At 35.9% G+C, this 20,589-nt stretch overlaps 1 protein-coding gene across 12 annotated transcripts in view; it reads right to left on the bottom strand.

The window, feature by feature from the left end:
* Positions 1–20,589, bottom strand: part of SGCG (sarcoglycan gamma) — a 105,515-nt gene that overhangs the window by 9,253 nt on the left and 75,673 nt on the right. For all 12 annotated transcript variants that reach the window (XM_050980907.1, XM_050980914.1, XM_050980927.1 and 9 more), the window contains 2 exons: positions 18,547–18,666; positions 13,140–13,212 (listed from right to left, as the gene is read on the bottom strand). In XM_050980907.1, coding sequence (XP_050836864.1) covers positions 13,140–13,212; positions 18,547–18,666 — 193 coding nt within the window. The remainder of the gene's footprint in view (positions 1–13,139; positions 13,213–18,546; positions 18,667–20,589) is intronic.

The following is a 20,589-nucleotide window of genomic DNA, read 5'->3' as shown; positions in this document are numbered from 1 at the left end:
ACTGCCTGTGCCTGCTGCAGGAATATTGATCTCTTTTTTCATCCTGGTCTGGCAGGAGTCAGAAGGATACCTTACAGATCTTTGAAGTACCACAAGGTTTTAGAAAGCTAGTTCCAGCACTGAAGAAAGAGTACCACAAGTTTCCTACTGCACTTCGGGGTTGCTTGACCCTTGGAGCAGGACAGATGAACCAGCTTGCTCTTGCATAATTGTTTATCCTTTCATTCTGACCCTTTTTTGACCTTTCCAGCTCAAGAGTCATCATTTCTCCTGAATTTAATGGGAAGAGAATTCCGTGGTATGACCTTAGACAGAAGTTGCACCTGTCTAAGGAAGATCAGGATTACTGTAACTGTACTGAACAGATCCAGAATCAAAAATAGCTCTAATATTGTAGTGAACCCAACAACTGTGCATCCCTAGAAGTGTCCAAGGTCAGGTTAGACAGAGCCTTGAGCAACCTGGTCTAGTGGAAGGTGTACCTGCTCATGACAGGGGGCTGGAACTAGATGACCTTTAAGGACCCTTGTAACCCAAACCATTCTATGATTCTATAATCAAAACATCTTTCTCACATCATCAGGTAAGGAAGAGACCCTCATATACCTTTGGCATGCAAAAAGAAATCCTGCCAAGAACACCTGCCCCAGAATTCATTTGACTTTGTAAAGGTTTAAGGGCAACACAAATTAAATTATGATGATTAAACAATAAATGATTATAGCAATTTTTTAAATTAAAAAATGACTAGAGGTCATGGAGAAAAGGATGAATAGAAAAGGCAAGCAATGAAGAGGAAAAAAAAATCATGAGGGAAAAAAGGGGAAAAAGAAAAATCTTTAACGTGTCAAGGAACTACTGTTTTGAAAGGAAAAAAAGCTACCTAGAGGATTGTGTGGGATTCTGTGGCCTTGGTTCTCTGTAGATGTCTGCTTTGATCCCTGCTCTTTGAATGCACGTTAACCTTTAAAAGGCAATAGGAGTATATTGACTTTTTGATTAGTCTGAAAGCAGTCTAATTCCCCAGCCATGCAGACATTGTAGGAGAGTAAACCATAGGCAGAGCATGCACTAGTCACACAGCAGAAAGAGATTGTCAGCATTTATTTATGGTGCAGTACACGCAATTTCAAACCATATCTGTTCTTTATGAGGAATCTGGGTTCCTGTTGACATGAGCTGAGCAAAACTGGGCTGGAGTTCTAGAGGTGGAGAGTGAGCAGCAGGCATGGAATAATGCCTACTGCCAATCCCACCCATATTCACTTATCTCCCAGCAGCTTGCTGTTTTGAGGTCAGGTGAGTGGAGATGGAAATCAGGATGTTGCAAGAACGTGATTACCCAAACCTGAGCATCTTGGTGTTCTGCCTTGTGGCTTTTGGCTGCTTGCCAGATGGTCCAAAGGCAAAGAAGGACAAAACAACAGGACCGAGATCTCAGTCTCAATATAAGTCTCATTTCTATATTTTGTAAAAGCATTTTCTTTGCAACGGCTCCTAAAATTACATCTCCTTGCAAAGAGGAAAAATGAGTTTCACAGCATATTCCATCAACTGTGTCTATCTTGAGGACACGGAAGTATCAGCATTCAACAGTAAGCTGTGATAGCTCTTACTGAATGTCAAAGAATAGAAAATACTAATGACTCATTAAATCTTCTTCCCCGGTAAGTTTCTGCGTAATGAAAATATAGCAGTTACTTAGTCAAGCTTTAGCACAAAATTCTGATTTGACATAACTTCTATAAATCTTTCAAATGCTGACTGATTTTTCTTTCTGAAATGTCCCATTTTGCACCACACCTATTGAATTCCTTCATTAAGAGGTAGAATAATCGCTTCCCGCCTGGATGATATTGTCTTCCATATTGCCTTTGTTCACTTTGATTTTCTAAGACTGAACTTCACTGACTTACACTAAATGAAACATAATGAGAAAAATTGACTGAAAAACTGCATCCATTTTTCCTTGTCAAGCCCATTAGTTGGTCAATGGTTATAATCTATCTCCCAATTTTTGTAGCTTAGTTCAAAAAAATCATTTTCCAAGGACTATTGCCTCAGGGGCTTGCCTGAACTAGGATGCATATTCTGTTTTAGTAAGACCAATGTCAATATCTACAGCTCCTATACGTGAACACAAAGTTTATTTATTATTTATGCCAAATTAAAATGTAATATTCAAACAAGTATATTCTTAATGAATTAAAAGTTAACAGCAATTATCTCAAAATTTAAAATAAAGAACATTTAATAATGTTCTATCAAGTGAATCTGGCTCTTCCATTGTAGAAAAATCTACAGGAAAACTTAAGAGTAGCATGAGATACAGCTTAATATTAAAACTGTGCTTTCAACTTTACTATGCCAAAATTATTCACTCAAATAAGGTTTTGTGCCTGTAATTAAAAAAAAAATCACCAGTCTCTTGTGAAAATAGAGGAAAGTTGTCTGATAACATTGTAAGAAAACACATAGGATACAAGTGAATTCAGAGAAATGTACTATGAAAATATCTGTTTAGAGGCAAGTGTACATGCACAGGAACTCCATTAGACAAAAATTATTTGGCTGGAATATAAGCAGCTGTTCATAAAGCACCTCAATTTTACAGGAATTCTGAAGCATTTTAAACAAAATCTTCAGTGACCCTATGTTGCAACTTAAAGACTATAAAACGATAGAGCAGGCTGTTCGAATTTGATTTTGAAAGTAACCTTTTTTTCCTTGATTCTTCTGCCTATTGCTTAAATGCATTAATGAAAATGTCCTTTTGGAAGGTCCATCATTTTGCCTCCAGTCACTTGGGGAAGGTTCAATATGTGCTGTGCTTTGCTGACTTGTAACACCACTGACCTCTGAAAACAGACAGAAATGTCCATTTTCTGAAACATCTCAAATACTTTCATAACAGCAGAACTACCCTGAAATAACTACACAAGGATGTAGTAGGCTCTGCTTTTCTTGGTAGTCTTCTTTCTCAGGACAATCACGTTCATGCACAAAGACAGACATGAAACACAAGCAAGTCATTACTAACTGCAGTACAGGCCTTCTGTATGGCATGTATAATACTGCTGCAGGATTCTTTCTTTTCATGTTTATTAGACTCCTCTCCCAGAGGCCTCTCTTGGTAAGGCCTAGGAGCACTTCATTATTCAACCATTTCAGGGCTGAACTCTCATATCTGGAGGGTAAAAAAACCTCATTGAACCACGTTCATATTTCCCTCTCTTTTAACTCTTGGGAAGGGGTTTTCATCATACACAACACAGCTGGGCTTACTGAGCTTGGCAGGGGTGAAGGGGAGTCACAGTGAAATTATAAAATCATGTAATGGATAAACAAAGAAATCAGATCACAAATACTCATTAAGCTCAAATAAGCAACCTATAGGGAATGCATTTTCTAAAGCTAAAACAATCTTGGAACGACCTTTTGGAATATCGAGCCATGGCAGTAATGGATCTTAGACTCTTGATGCTTTTTATGTTAAGACAATCATTAAAGAAAATAAAATCATCATTAATCAGATTCTATTGTAGTTTAATTTTCTGTAGATAAATTACTCCATTTATCCTTATTTATGCCTATATTTAAATAATTTTATCCATGGACTTACTATAAGCTTATAGCTCCAAGATCTTGGATTTGGAGTCAAGTCTGTTATGTGCCCCAGTGCTGCATCAGAGTGTCTAACTTTTACATATTCCAACATTAGAGATGCAGGACCCAGGAAACCAACCTCGACTGAGTTCCTCTAATGATGTCTGTACTAAGGACTGCATAACAGAAAAGCACTAACAATATAAGGCTTTCATTCTCTGTTGTGTTTCAGGCTGATGACCTCAGATTAGAAGAAAAGAGATATTGTGTTATTTTTCTGATACATATTTGAAAAATCATAAGCTTTAAGAAATAAGTCAGTTAAAGGAGGACATTGGAGATGAGTGTGCAGTGTAGGATAGAAAACCAGAAAAATGTTCAAAACAAGAATTACAGGAGCCAAGGGAAGAACTGTAGGAGATAATAAATATAAATGTAAATACATGGGATGCACAATTTCCAAGACTTGTATAAAAAAGAAATCTGAATTTGATGCAGAAGATATAGAGAGGGTTTTGAAGGAAGAAGATATTCAGAAACTTGATAGCAAGGAAAACACTTAGACTGTATTTAAATTCTCCAAGTCTTTAGTGAGTATAAGACAACCATGGATTTTTACTAACTAAGAAAGGATACTTCTTTTAGGAAAATATGACGGTGTCATGACTTTCCTGAAAAGAAAAAGTCATAGCATTCCAAGCTTATGATTAACTTGGAAGGACTCATTACCTCATGCCTGCTATCAAACAAGAACCAGTAACTGGCAGCCATTTCTAATCCTAGTCACATGGTTATATAAACCATTATTAGCAATTTAGATTAATTAATTAAATACTAGGTTCCAACTGGAAAGCCTTTATTTTGCAATTTGAACATTTCCCAGCACAGTGCCTTGTTTCCTATGATGAATTTTAATTTCCTCAGACCTTAACCAAACATGGTGTAGTTGGCAAGTGTACAATTCCTAAAGAAATGCCATTGATCCCCCATTCATTCTTCAAAATTAATAGAAACAATTAGTGCTAGAGCATAAATAATCTGCTCTGTTTTAGATATCTTTGTAAAATGCCCTCACAATACCTGTTGCCTTCCACCAAAATGATGAGTGATGCAGTACAGGTATCTGCACCTAGATGTCCAAATAAATGGAATCAACTCCACCTGAACATCTACCCAAACACTTGCAAACCCCTGGGGCCATGCTCCAGGAATAGTAGTTTCTGTGTGGGTGGCTTGTGGGAGGATCCCTTTCCACTTCAGTGAATGAATGAATGAATGAATGAATGAATGAATGAATGAATGAATGAATGAATGAATGATTTTGCTTGCGGAAACAGGAGTATTCTAAACCTGGATGGACATCTGAGATGCATCTGCTTACTCTGGGCACACAGAGATCCTCTAGCTTTGGACTCAGTTGCATGAATGCAGCCTAAATATGTAAGAGATGAATGGTAACCAGGAGTGTGTGCTGAACCATCAGCTAAATCACACACATGAACAATGAAGAAATCATTTGGAATCAGTAAAACTATTAGGCACATGCAGATGAAGGGGTTTTTGTACGTTTTCACTTTTCAGCCCTACTCCGTATGCATAGGAAGCACAGTTGATTTTTAAATAAATAAATCTACTGGACTTTTTTAAGCTCATTTTGCCTTATGCTAAAAATGATCAAGGATAATGATGAAGGGCAGAATCCCAAGGCACTGCATTCTTTTGGGGTGCCATTCTTAAATATTGGGAGTTTCTGCTGCTCTTGAAGGTGTCAGCTGGTCTTTTCTTCAGCATGTTTTTCTTTAATTTAAATAAAAATTTCTTAGCATAGTTTTATTTCTAGAAATAGCCTGTGTTCCAAGTTAGTTCTGTATTTATGTTGTAAATTTGAAATGTGTGGCAGCAGATGATTCCAGTAAAGCTCAGTTATGCGATTCTGGATTCAAGGGAATTGTTCAGCATAAGCACAGCAGGCACTAACACTGTTTATGGCTTAGGGGGGATCTCTGTGCACAAGCACAATTACAAAGCCAGATTTGAATAACAGATGTTTCCAGCTCCCAAGGTTTTGGTTAACAGAATTTTTTTTAATGTAAGCCACATAAAAGAAGTGCTCAAAGTTCTAGGACAAATGCCTTTACATGTTCTTTTAAAAAAAGAATAAAACAGCTCCCAGTTTTAATGGCCCTTTGAAAAGGCTCTAAAAGCAATTTAAAGCAACATTTATAACGTATTCCAAAACACAACAGATATGATTATCGCAGTGTACTTATTTGTTCACTAGTTCTCCATCCATTTTAAATATTGAGGTGTTTTTTCCTGTTTGCCTACTGTCACTCAATGCAGAGTTGCTGAAGGAATGAAGACTAAAGATAAGACTAAGACGTGATTAAAATAGAAGTCTCTTTCAAGACTGACAGTAGTGATGAAGAGTGGTAAGAGCTAATTCAAAAGAGGTCTCTGTGATGACCTCAATTTTATGATGTGCTGACTCTCCAGGTAATTAAAAATGACCAAGGCCCCAGTGAATGTGATTAAATCTGGCACATAACAGATGTTTCCAGCATAGCTATCTTTTTCAAATTACTTTAATAATATTATAAAATAACGTCTTGTATTATAAAATTTTAATCTCATATAATAACAGCACTTGCATCATTGTTGTAAAAAAGGGGGTTAGCATTTTCCTTATGAGTAGTTTCATAAAATTACCTTCCAGGCTAAAATCTGCCATGCCTTTCTTTTATAAATATCTCAAGTAATTTTTTGTTTAAGATGCTGAAACATAGCAAGATTTCAAGTAAGTGGAGTTCTTCAGTAAATGCTGTTCAAAGTGTCCACATGTTCTCCATGAAAACAAACACCCAAGTGAAGAGGCTTTGCTGAAAAGCAGGTCATACCCTTTCCTTCTTGTGATTGTTAGTACAGTGGCTGAATGTGCCTCACTGTCATCAGCTTCCTCACAACTGAAGTATCACAACTGTGCATGCAGTCCGAGGTAGAGGGGAAAGAGTGAGCAGTGATGGTGCACATGTGCAACACATCTTGGAAAAGCTTCTCCTAGCAGGAAACACTCCCTTTTCTTTTCCCAGTGTTTCCCACACCCATATCCTTATGGTGGGTGTATCCTGTTTCCTGCCTCCTCCTCAGTTCTCTTGATATATGTGCAGACATGTATGTAGGTGAAAGATAATGCAAGGCATGATCTGCTCAACTCAGTATTAGAGCTTGGATTTGTGACAGCACAATCAGGCTTACAAACAGGGCTCCAGGTGGTCACCTGCAAGGTGGTGTCTAAAACTGTGACAATCATTAGCAAAGTTTTTTCAGTGGCTTGTGCTCTGGTGGAATATGATGTAATCACTGATGACAAGTTCACTTTAGCAAACTCACTGAGCAGTCTGACATTGTCAGGGACCCAGTTCAACAGGTACATTAATCATTACAGCTTTGCTCTTTGTGCTACTGACATAAGCAGCCATGGAAAATACTTAAATGGCTGCCCCATGTTTCTGTTTCTGCAGCAGAAACAACTTTTATTGGTTTTAATGGGTTGAGTGACATCTCTGAAAAACTGAGGCTTCAGGAAAAACATCAGCCATGTGACTGGAGCAAGTGAAAGTCATTTATGACAGTGCTTGCAAAATCCTTTTTACTTTAGGACTAACATTTACACATAAAATCACTGCTTACAAGACAACCAGATGTGATGTCATACACAAGACTTTGGTAAAATAATTTTTTAAAAATATCCAAGTCAGAAATGCTTCTGAAGAGTTGATCAACATGATTCCCCTCTACTACCCAGTCCTTCTAAATGACACCTTTTTACACGTTTGAGTCCATCAGATGAATGTAAATAAATTCTTTAAAGCTTCCAAAAGACATATTTTATGGTGTTCTTAGTTAACCTGATTATGAAAAGTATATGAATGCAAATTTTTATCTATCAAATTAAGGCCAGGGCTCATAAAATCACACTGCAGTAGAAATATCTCAGTAGTCAGGGAGCAGAGGTGCCTTGCAAACACTGAATCATAACCTTATTTCTACTTTCCATTATGTAATTCATTCTCTTCTGACTGACTGGGCTTTTGATTTACATAATGAATGCAAATCAAAATGACTTTACTTCAATAGGTTAGATGGTATTTTTAGGCAATTAGTATGCAAGGATTAGTATTACAAATATGATTAAACAATTATTTGGCAAATGCTTTTCCCCTGGTTGCCTTCTATACATTTCTCTACATTTCCTTCATAATTCTTACTCAGAGAGCCATAAAACTCAACAAATTCAGTTTCCAGCTTTTTCTTATTACACATTTTAACCATAGTAAATACTTCAAGTGCAAAAGGAAAAAACGTATCAATGGGGACTGGAAAGGATAAAAATAAGACTTCAGAAAGAATCTGAGAGAAGTAGAAATTGTAACTACATCAGTAGAGTTATTGGATGCCACAAAACAGATGTAAAATTAAAGGGTGTATGCAATTATGAATATATAGACAGGGAAAAGTCTACCATTAGTACAGTAATCCACCGTAACCAGATACCTAGAAACCATACAATTTGCCTTCAAATTATCAATATTCTGTAACATGTCAGTCACATACCTGTACATATATATTTTTATGCTATTAAGTGTTGGACAGATATTTCAGTGAAATATAAAACAATGCTTCCTTAATTACACATTTCAAGTTTTATTTACTACCAATATTAAACATTTGTTTAGAATACATCCATTTCCCTAGGGAATATTGAAATATTTTCAGTATATACCCATAAACCATTAAATATTCCCATATTCTGGTAACATGTATCTTTCTCTATACATTTATAATCATACTCTGACAAAACTTTACTCTCTGGAACAGTGATGCCATTCCTGCTATAGAGCTTTCCAAAATCAAGAATAGTGGAATGATGTGGATCATTCTGAATTTGGATGTAAACCCTCAGTTAAAAGACAGTCTGAATACCACAAGCTGAGTGTACTAAAAGTGATTTCCCACAGGATTTGTGCTCAGAAGGCAAAGTTGTTGGCAGTCAGACAGCCATACACAGCAAATATGAGAACAAAGATAGTACTAATTTGTAAGCGTTATATTCATTATTCATAGCATACAGTTAGAAGATAAATGGAAAAATGCCACATTTGTAAGCACATTTTTTTAAGTTTGGGAAATGTAAATGCTCAGCTCAGAAACATTGTTTTGAGATTTAAAGAGTTTTGCTGATCCACAGTTTTCCCTTAGAAAACCACAAGCCATGTAGACCACAAGAAGCAAACGGTAAAAAAATGACAAAACTATGTGTGAACTCCATGTTATTCAAGGATACAAAATTTAGGAGGAATACAGGAATAGGCTAAATAATATTCTAAGCTGTTGTAAGTTATCAGAAAAATATGATAGCATCAGACTGGAAAAATGTCTAAACTTAGACACCAGTTTTCACAGAGAATGTTATTTGATAACAGGGGATATAAAAAGGTATGTGTTCTGGCACATGAAACTTGGGATAATATCAGAAGAGGCTATTTCCAGTGCTTAACATGGAACCTGGGGAAAAGATGGCTTTTAGGGAACTGTTATAAATGTCTCTGTCTACAACATCTAGTTCCAGTAGTTGCTGTTACAGATTTTTGACCCACATTTTGGGTCACAAGGTATGTGTCTGAACATGAGCTGTCCTAATTCTATTTAAATTCAGGTTTTTCTGGGAATAAATACACCTGTTTTCCATTAAATCTTTGCTGTGATCCAGTTATAGGCATCAGCTAAATAAATTCTTAGGAAGCACCAGGAGAACTGACTGAGGCAAGTTCTCAAGGTGCCAAATACATACGAAAGTCCAAGGCCTCATGAAGAGCCATGGAAAAGGCTACAAAACAGCTTGGCAGGAATAAAGAGCTGGATCATAGCAATCACTGACATATTTCTGTTCTCACTATGACAACTGGGTGATTTCAACCAGGTGCCTCCTCAATGGTATTTGTCTGGGAAGGATATTTCCCGGATATAACCAAACCTCCCTGGTGACCCTCAACACTTCTTTGAGATGTCTGTTGGACACTTCTTACACACAAGGCCCCATTTGGAAGCGTCCACCTGGTCCTAAAGTTTTAAGAAATTTTGTAAATGAAAACTATGGCTCTTATTTAGATATAGGAAGTCCATTAAAGGTATTAAAAAGTAGGCAATGCTATTTTAAACTAAGGGAAGCTACAATGCTGAAATGTAGGTTTGATTGTTTAAATTCTTCCTACCAGTTGGAAGTGAGTGCAAGCACATCTCCTTTTCTTTATGAGAGAGTAAAAAATTTTATCTTTTTTTATGGACACTGAAAAGGACTCTATAATTTTCCTTCAAATTGCAAATGAAAAGACAGTCACTGACCACAGTATAATTGCACAGCTCTGTCTCAATAAGTTAGCTATAAAAAGACACGTTCTAACACACACATCTCTTTGTTTCCAAAAAAGCAGTCTATCTTGAAATTCGGCATTTGGACAAGAAAGCCAGCAGAATGTGTAATTCAGAGGCCATTTGTGTCAGCTTTGTTTGAAATCCTACTCTAAATCTGAATGACAGAGAAAGAATGTGGCCCCGTTCATATGACATGAGCTGAAAAATTATGAACATTAACAGCTTTCCAGTCAGCTCCTTGAACCCTGCAACTCCATTTGTAGTGGATGGGGTTTCTCAAAACACCACTCCCCCACATTTAATGCTGCAGACCATGGCACTTTATAACACATTCATCCACATATCACATCCACATGGCACAGCACAACCACTGAGGGAAAAATAAAGGAAAAATAGCAGAAGATTAATAGATGGTGAAAGGGTGGAGATAAGGCTGAAGGTAAGCAAATATGTTATATTAACTATAACTCTGTGTTCACTACCCTAATCAGGAAAGGAAGCATTTTCAAATCTGAAATAGGAAAGTCATAGTTAAAATTGCATTTTAAATGGTCATATTGAAGTGCTTTTCAGTGGGTAGGTACCTGGATTTAACCATGTGGAATGAAAGAGAATATTTATGAAGCATTACAAAATATAAAATTTTTGGTAAATTTGTCTGAACTCCTTCACAACAGAATGCATGAATTTTGCTTATGCTGACATTAATCTTGAAAGTAACCTTCTTCCAGCTTGACAAAATGGTCTTCTATGCCTACATCTTCATTTACCATCTGCACTGCAGACCAGTACATTTCCTTCTCAAACCTTCCCAGAAGCCCTTCATGAACAATTGAAATCATTGCCATCTCTGCTTTCAAACTTGACACTGATTATGACACAAAAAGAAAATAAATTAATGGACTGAGGCATCCTGAACTGCTCTGGGTAATGGCCTACCATGACAGGAGTGAAAAGAGGGATGCTTTACAAGGGCATGCAGTGATAGAGCAAGAAGGAAAGATTTAGATTAGATATTGGGAAAAAAATTCTTTGCTGTGAGGACAGTAGGGCAATGGAATAGGATGCCCAGAGAAGCTGTGGTTGGTGGAGGTGTCCAAGGCCAGGCTGGGTGGGACTCTGAACAACTTGGTCTGGTGGGAGGTGCCCATGGCAGGAAGGGTTGGACCTTGATGATCTTTAAGGTCCCTTCCAGCCCAAGCTGTTTTAGGCTGGCACGAGTGAGTGGTGTATACATTGCACAGCCTAATGCCCACAAAATCAATTTTCTTAGGGTTAAGCTAACTCAGTTTCTAGCACAGGTGTTTAGCAGCTCTGGATTCATGTCAAATACAGTCACAAGTGTGTCAGTGGCCATGTCACTAGTTCCCTGACATCACAGTAATTACAAGCACACTTCTGTTAATTCTGGAGAAGTCTGTACTTCCCACTATTTTAAGTGGGAATCAAAGACAGAATTGAGTGAGATTTCATGTATTACATTTGAGCTCTGCTAACAAATAGCAACATTCTAGATCAAAATAGTTGTTTGTAGTTAATATGGTAAAAAGCACTAAAGAGGTAAGTTGGGAGGTAAATTCATTTATGGAGGAGAACTTTAGGAACACTTTGAATTAAGTTTCATCCTATTTGAAAAAGATGCAGAAAAATTATACTAACAATAGTTGTATATAGTCAGGAACATTGCAACTGTTGTTAAACAAAACTGCAAATAAGAACTTAAAATGTAACAGTGCACAACAGACATAGAATAAAAACTATATTCACCCTGTTAAAATATTAATTGATTATGAAATTGAAGCAATGTAACAACCATGGAAAATAACAGATACATATCCAATCAAAATTTGCAGAGAGCTTCTTGATTTTGCAATTAAGAAATTTGATTTCCTACATCGCTGAAGTTGAGGTAATCACAGAAAATGTCAAATTGACAACATAATGAATCCACTTCCTACAAAACCAGACAATGTACACTTAAAATGCAGAATATTGGTCAAAGCTCTCACATCAGAAAAAAGCTCTCTACCATAACAGAAGAAAGACATTTTTGAACGTGGACATCAGTATGTAAAAAATTATGCCTTGAGCTCCTACTGTCTTCAAATGCAAGCAAAACGTAAAGTAAATCTTAAATATAAATGAGATAGTCAAAATAATTATCTTAACAGTCTCTCTCTCATTTGTCACTCTCAATTTGAAAATTCAATCAGCAAGATATAGACAGTGTTTTTGAAGGCTTTCATCAGCCTCCACTACTCACTAGTAGTTATCCTTATTGGAGAGGACAACTAAAAAGAGAAATTATGACAAAAACGCAGCAAACTCCAAGGTATGAAAGGACAGAAATACAATTGTTAAAGACCTCCTCTTTCATTTCAAATCTTTCTTTGAACTGGCATATAAAATGCAAGATAACATGTTCATGAAGAGAATATAATTTGACTTTATTACCTCATCATAACAGCATATTATAAACTAATTTGGGATACTCAAAAATAAATAGAATAATGCACAAAAAAAAGGCTGTCCTTGAATTAAGGAGCTCTGAAACATACAAAGTATTTAATAATGATTTTCTCAGCCCAAACTGCTTGTTAGTAATTTTTAATGGTTTTTTCTTGATTTCACTTCTTTTCTTTTTATCGTCCTCTATGAGGTTGCCCCAACCAATTTTTAATTCTCTTCATCCATTAGGGCTTCATGCATTTCCAAACTTTTCCTCTTAGTCTGCTTCCTCAGATACTAATTTTCAAAAACCTTGACTAATTACAGGTTGATGACCTACTGCAGACAAGCAACTTATATTGTAACAAAGTAGAAAAAGTTGTATTTCAAAGTCTTTCAAAACTGCAAAATAGAAGTTTACAGGAAATTTTTCCACAGGGTTTTTAAATATATTCACCATCAGCAACAAACAATTCATAGTATATTTCAAAATTGCAGAACATTACAGATGATTTTCCTTCAAAATAATAACTTGTCACATAAACCAGAAAAAAAGTTATTAGCAATTCTGTGTTGAAAATCATGTGTTGAAACAAATGTGAATATTTATAGAAAATAACATTTACTTAATAGATTTATGTATAAATTCTTACCTAAGCTGTTTAAAAGCTTCTGCTTTCACAAGTGGTGTTTCTACAGAATGTTCAAAAAGTGCCCCTTCAGGCCCTGCAAAATAAACCAAATGATGAAAAACATTGTAATGTAATAGTTCAAATATAACACAAAAATAGCAAGAGTGTTTTTTTTAATGTGGCCATTTCGATGTTGGACATCAAGACAACATATGTTAAGAATTAAAAGGCTATAACATAGCTGTATCTCAATTAAAATAATTGACATATAGCTATATTATAACCATTGCAGTATTGGTTGGACAAATACAATATAGAAGTAATGTAAATATACAGCTGTAAATTCTTAAAATGGTCTGAAGACAGATAAATTTTAAACTACTTGTGGCAAAAAAATAAGTAAATAAGATTTATACAATGTAACTTTCAATACAGTTAATAGAGATAATTAAAAACACACAAAACCTTTGCAAATACTACTGTCCTAAATAATCATATTTATTTTAGACTGCTCCATGCATATCACAATTTCTGTCATGTAGCTTTATCAAAGATTTCCCCCTATTTATAGGCAGACTTGCTGAATATGAAATGGTGTTTCTGCATGCAAAATGTTAATGACTACGGGATCAGATGGTTTACATCTTGATATACGAGTAGTTTCATTCCAAAGAGGAAGAAACAGGGGGCACCCAGCCTCACCAGGAGCCTCCCTGTTGGACTTGAAAATCTTCCAAGGACCTCCATTTCTGCTCTCCTGAGAATTAGCATTATTTCAGTGTCACCAGCCCAGTTACCACCTTCCACCTTAGCTCCACAAGGACCAGGAAATCGGCTGATAGGATAAAAGCCCCTCAACAACAGAGACAGCTCAAAAAAGCAGCTGAACACCACCAGCTACAGCAAGGGTGGAGCCTCTCAACTTCTGTTCCTTGGCTTTGTGAACATACTCGTCAAAAACTGGAGAGGTCTTAGGTTGACAGATCTTATCTGGCTTTGACGATTCATATACCTGAGCACTTTCCAGGTGAATATGCAGCAAGGCAATATATTTTAATAGTTAGGATATTAGTCAAGATGACTTGTCTGTCTGCTTTTTATGCCATTAGCCACTGGAAAAAATTCTGGGGTGTAAAAATCCCTATGTCAGGGATTTGGGCACTGTCTAGACAGAGAATGGCAATGGATGATTAATAAGCGTGGTGTAGATTGTATAAATGTGGTATTAGATTGTATTAAATGTGGTATAAAGGGAAAAAGAGAATTAAAAATTGGTTGGGGCAGCCTCAGACATCATGGTAAAAGGAAAAGAAGTGAAATCAAGGAAAAAAAACATTAAAAATTAAAACATGGCTGAGACAACTGATAGGAAGATTGTCTCTTCATGAGGATTGCAGGAAAATTCTCAGGATGTCCTGAGAAGGCATAAAATGTGCTGCTTTTTGAGAAGAGTTTTAGCTGAAATCCTGATTTCTTAGAATGAAATCTCCTTGGATGGAAGAGAAGTACACAAAATAAAAGAATTACCATATTAAATCACTGATTTACTAAGCTTGAATTTAAATTTTATTCTGCTGTTGATACTCTTCTCATAAATTTAAATAGATAAATCTTTCTGTAAATTACAAAGTGACATGAATATAATACTGGAAAGCATAAAATTTATTGATTCAGACAGAGCTTTAACCCTGCTTCATTAACATTTCATTTCATGTTCCTTAACATTAAGAATATTCTGCAGCTTAAGGAATTAAAAATGTTTATCAGAAAATGCTAATTTGGTACAACTAAGATATTTTGCAGGGATATCCTGATATGTTAAAAGTGCAGATGTGGCACCTGGGGACAAGATTTATTGGTAGAGAGCAGAGCTGGGTAAACGGTTCAGCTTGGTGATCTTATGAATTCTTTTCCAGCCTAAATGATTCTATGATGCCATGATTCTATAAAGACAAGGAAGTGGTTACAGAGATAGTATTTCACAGAAATAGGGGCTGACAGAAGAAAGAGAACAGGAAACATAAGTGTTAATGTTCTGGGTGGTGGGCAGATGATGTAAAATGGAATGAAAAGGCTTATTTCCATATTCTAGAGCTGTCACCTCTAAGCTAGAATAAAAACTTGCCTTTAATGTGAGTAAAACTTCATCAAACAGCATTAAGTTTTAACAGTATGCAACTAAATGACAAAAAATCTCAGGGCAACCTTTTTTGGAAAATGGTCCTAAATAGATTTCTTGTCTTAATCTCCTAGTTTAACTGTGATATGTCTATTACTATATTTACTATTTTATAGGCTACTGTTTATAAGATGTTGTAATTTATTCCTAAAATACACAAGAACAAGATACTAATTTTCTCAATGACAGGACTGAAGTCAGCAAGATTCATTAACACCCCCCACACACTATCAGGCAAGGACCATTTGCCTCCTCACAGCCTAACAGAATGTTTACTCATACCCTCAAATTGCCTCCTACTTAACTTACCTTCTGAGCAGAAGTGTTTAAATTAAACACACACTGTCACATTGCACTTCAGCATTAGCTACACAAACTGAAATCCTTTGCACAGAACAGAGCAAATACTCCAGGGGATTTTTATAAAAGACAAACAAGCAGAAGGCCAAGTAGTAAACTGGAGAAAGGGTGATATAAATATGCTTCTCCATAAAAAAACCTGATCCTCTCTGCCCTACTAGCTTTCTTTTAAGGAAAAAAAAAAAGTAGGTGTGTCACTTGGGGATTTGATTTAGAGGTGAACGTAGCAGTGTTAGGTTTATGGTTGGATGCTGCCTTAGAGATCTTCTCGAACCTTTACAATTCTATGTTTCTGTGAGTCTGCCATGATGAGGTTATAAAGCCAGTCAATACAGTTACAAGGTGGTTTCACTGTCACCAGTGCCAGCTGAATGTACAAAACCTTCCCAGAACAAGACACAGATGTTCAGTACTGCCACAGCAACATAATAAATGCCTGCAAAACACAAGTCCTTACTGAAATAATATTGAAGAGGATTCAGTTTTTGTCCATGCTCCTTCAGGAGTAGTAATTTTCACAAAGGGTTAAACCCAGCTTTAGTTTCATATACACTGAGATGTGTCTGTGATGTAGATGTCACTGATGAGCCAGAGGCAGTGTTTCTTTGCCTCCTCCTATGTCCTTACTGTCATCTGGGACTCCCTTGTGCATCCTGCCTGGCCTCCAGCTGCCACAATCACGGGAAGCATCTCTTGGAGATGAAGTGATACCATGTGGTGTCTCACACAGCCCAGGGTGCTTCACACGCAGCTGGATGTTAATGTTGCAGCACCTGAGCTCAGCCTCTATTCACTATACCCAAGGGAGATGACAAGCCCTGGAGCCCTCCCCAAAGCAGAGAAGAGCGTTTGGTGGGCACAAGAGCTCTGCCCAAGGCAGGTACCAGCATCTCTCTGCGCCCCAGGGAAGTGTGACCACCCAGACCTGCCAGGGATAACGGAGGCACACTCCTGGTTGAGACTTTCCCCAGGCATTTGCTCTTCTTTGATTTGCACTGTTCTATTCCACACAGGGGCCAGGGAATGTCTGACTGAAATAGTATGAGTTGAAACATACTAATTGTAGGAAAATGACAATTCTTGAGGTGTTGGATTGGATTATATTACTCTTAGACATTTTCCTTTGTCTTGAAACATCATAAATCATCCACATTTGCTCTCTGCTATATTATATTTTAGTTGAAAACTGTCAGGTTTTCTAAAAATCATTACTGAGCTTTTCATCATTCACATAAATAAGGAGAAGTAAAATCAAATAGTTCACTACACTGTATATTAAAAACCACAAAATGTTCTTTGTGTATTTTAAGCCAAGGATTATCTGTTTTTTATGGTATGAACTTTTCAAAATTTATTTCACATTGATCTTACTCTCTAAGATGTTTAAAAATAGTCTCGGTATATATTAGTGTTACTAATTTATCCTTCATGCTAATAGTATCATTAAAATCACAATAATTTCTCCTTCATGCTAATAGTATCATTTAAATCACAATTTTAATAAATTAATTTGAAGCAAAGTAGGCATAAATCTCCTCTCACATTAATTTTACACTGAAATAATCTCACTGACTTTAATGTATTTGCTTTTGAATTTTACTACAGTGTAAAAAAAAAACAGGCAATGTGTCTTAGTACAATATCTGCTGAAGTAAATAATTATCAATGCACTGTAAAGATTATTATTGGATGAGTGAGTCATTAATATTAGCATAACAATTTCAACTCGTGTATGAATGATTTTTACTTACTTTGAGCAGAGACAGACCTTTTCAAAATCAGTTAACAATTATGCAGTTTTTCATATCTTTGTTAAACACGCTTTTCTATTAAAGTTTAGCATCCCTTGGGCAAACAATAATTATTTGATATGGTTTCCTAGTTAAACAAAGTTGTAATTTCAATTAGGTTAAAAAGTAAAAAAACCTTAAGATAAGACCCTTAGGCATAAACAAAATTTATTAACACAATTATTATAACTTAACTTTGGCTTTGAAACGCTAATTGTATAGTTACTAACATATTTATAGTTTTGACAGTGAAATAATATTAATCTAGTCATTGAAATGAAGACCTCAAGATTTCAGAGGACCAGTAATTAGTGAAGGCCAAACATGACAGTTGCAATCAGGTAAAAAAAAAAATTAAAAATTAATTGAAATGAAATTACAGAATTATTTCAATATTTCCTGTGATGGATTCTTCTGCTCAAAGAGAAATCACACCTTGATGAATCTATTTTAATGCCACCTAGAAAATGAAGGTTGACTTTATCAGGTTGTATGAAAGGAAGTAGCTTTTCATGTGATAACTTTGACATATTACTTTGTAAATGAGTACCTCAGTGATTTGAAGAAACAGCCTAAGACAAACTTTTCTCTTGACAGGTGACATTTAAGATATACTACAAATATCTTCCTGTGACATATGTGCTATTCACAGAACAGAAATACAGTAGCTTTCACTTTGAAAGATACAACCATATAAAAATATCAGAGAGATATTTCTCTCCATAAAGTTTTCACAGATCAGACTCATTACTACTCAGAATGGAATATCTAGAATTTTTTTCAGCTTCAGACAGCGTGCACTGGAAACATTAAATAATTCATAAAAAGATGGACCACTACAGTTCCGGCTATTAATGGCTTTAAAATAAAACACACACACATTCACACATTTTATAAAATATTTACACATTTTATACATATATATATAAATTTCTTACTGATTATTTATTTAAAAAGGTCATATTATCTTCATATTTCTGCTTCCTAATAAGGTAAAACAAAAACTTGCATTCACATATAATACCATATTTAAAAATGCCATTCTTTATTGTGCCTTTCATATGAGTGCTATCTGAGTATTTCTTAAACCATTACAAACCTGTGACTCGAAGCTTATCTGTGCCAATCACAACTTCATTTTCATCCACTGTAAAAAGTGGCTTTCCATCCTTTGAGTTGATCTGAAATTGCTGACTGTGGAATTCTACCATTTTAGGACCTGCAAAACACAGTAGAATAATGGAATAATTTCATTTTCTTTCTTCAATTTTATATGTAAAGTAATAATTTTAATTGGTGTCTTAACAATGTAGTGACACATTTAAGTACACTGAAGGGCATGAAGCACTCAGATATTTTAAGGATAGTGAACTTCTAAGTTCTGAAATTGGTTAAGTCTATTTACATGATATAATTTGTTGTTCAAAACCATGCCTTGGAGTCTTCCTTTGTAGTTGGGTTTCCAGGGAATCTAGAAAATCCCACACAAATTGATCTAGGCTAACCTTCATGTCCTTGGTGTTGAAACTGCTTTGATCAAATGAATCTATCTTTTATTTTTCTTTTTTTTTTTCTTTTTTTTTTTTTAACAGAAACTAATTATCAAAATCTTTGCAGCATCATCCCTTTTCATTAGGGAGGCTCAAATGCTTTAAAATTACAAACATCCCATGTAAGAGCAGGACCTCAGCCCCTCCTAACAGATGCCAGTTTGGCTCCATGTATCTAACAAATGCTACTGATTATGTTTTTAAGGGTTTCAAGGAACCAAGAAAATATTTGCAATTGTTTCTGGTACTTCAAAAATGAAAATAATATGAGCAAGAGAGTCTGTGCATAGTTCCAGATCCTAAATTCACTAGAACATCCTATTCTACAGTATTGGCTTCGTAAGCAGATAAAAATCAAACCCTTAATATTCCCTCTTCTAACAACCTGATCAATTAAAGTCACACCACATTGAATATCTATTACATAGAGTTGTCATCATAAATCTATATTCAGAATTAAAATTACAGAGAATGGTCAAAGCACTTAAGACTCCTTTTCAGCAATTTTTAATAAATATATTTCACAGACTATCCACAGGACCGAGAGGCACTGAACTGCTTCCTTCCCATTAAGAACCTGTTTTCCCATGTCTGCTCCCATAAATGTTAAGTATATCCCAGGCAGTAATTCTCAAAAGAAATAGGATTTTTTTTTTTTAGCTCTTATGTTAAAGGGGCATTAAATACACACAGGTATTTCACAAAATCTGGTTGGTAGCTGGTATGAGAGAACCACACCATGGCACTCCATACAAATTGCTTATCACTTCACTCAGCAGATGCAAAACGTTGATTTTAACTGTCCACCAAACACAGAATTAGAGAAGCCATAATGTTCTAGACTAGGGCAACAATTTTAAGGAATAAAACCCAACACTGATTCTACCTGAAAATGGTCAGGACAGGGGGCTGAGCTCTGCATTGCGTTATGCTCTGTGGCACACGTGCCGCCAAGCACAGCCTTATGGACCCCAATTTGGCTCTTACCTAAAGCTGTTTTGAAGCCCACGACTTTATTTCTGAGAAGCATGTTGCAAAAAGTGAGATCAGAAAATATCTTTGTCAGGAAAGAGAAAAGGCCTTAAACAGTATTTTTTAAAAAAAAATTACAGCAAAAGAAACAGTTCTGGGTAAGTGAGGCAGGGATGGATCCCTGTCAATAGTTTCCTAGATAATCTTGATTAAGGTTTTATTAGGTCCCTTCCAACCTGAGCCATTTTATGGTTTAGTGATTGATTTTTCCTGTTTGTGCCCAGCAACAATAATGAAACTGGCCTTTTATGTAGTGTACCTAGATCCTTGTGTTTTCAAACAAATCAAAGGCCTGAGTAAAATGGATATTATCAACTTTACCAGTGCTGCAGGGGGTGGTCCCTCATCCTTCACATTCATCCAACCCCATTATTTTAAAAGCTAGCTTAATTAAGGAAAAACTTTGCAGGCACTGTGAGAGCACTCACTGAACATTTAATGTGTTCCAAAGGTACTTTAACTTTTCTCTCTGAGAAACTCCAGCTCATGGCCTTGCCTATGCTGGATTTGCATTCAGACTGTTTGATCCTGGACCTTGCCCACTTGAAAAAATCTTTAAC

Source organism: Serinus canaria, chromosome 1, assembly GCF_022539315.1.
Source record: "Serinus canaria isolate serCan28SL12 chromosome 1, serCan2020, whole genome shotgun sequence".
In the NCBI taxonomy this organism is placed as follows: Eukaryota; Metazoa; Chordata; class Aves; order Passeriformes; family Fringillidae; genus Serinus; species Serinus canaria.
The sequence above is the reverse complement of the archived record's forward strand: the minus strand, read 5'-3'. Positions and strand labels throughout refer to the sequence as shown.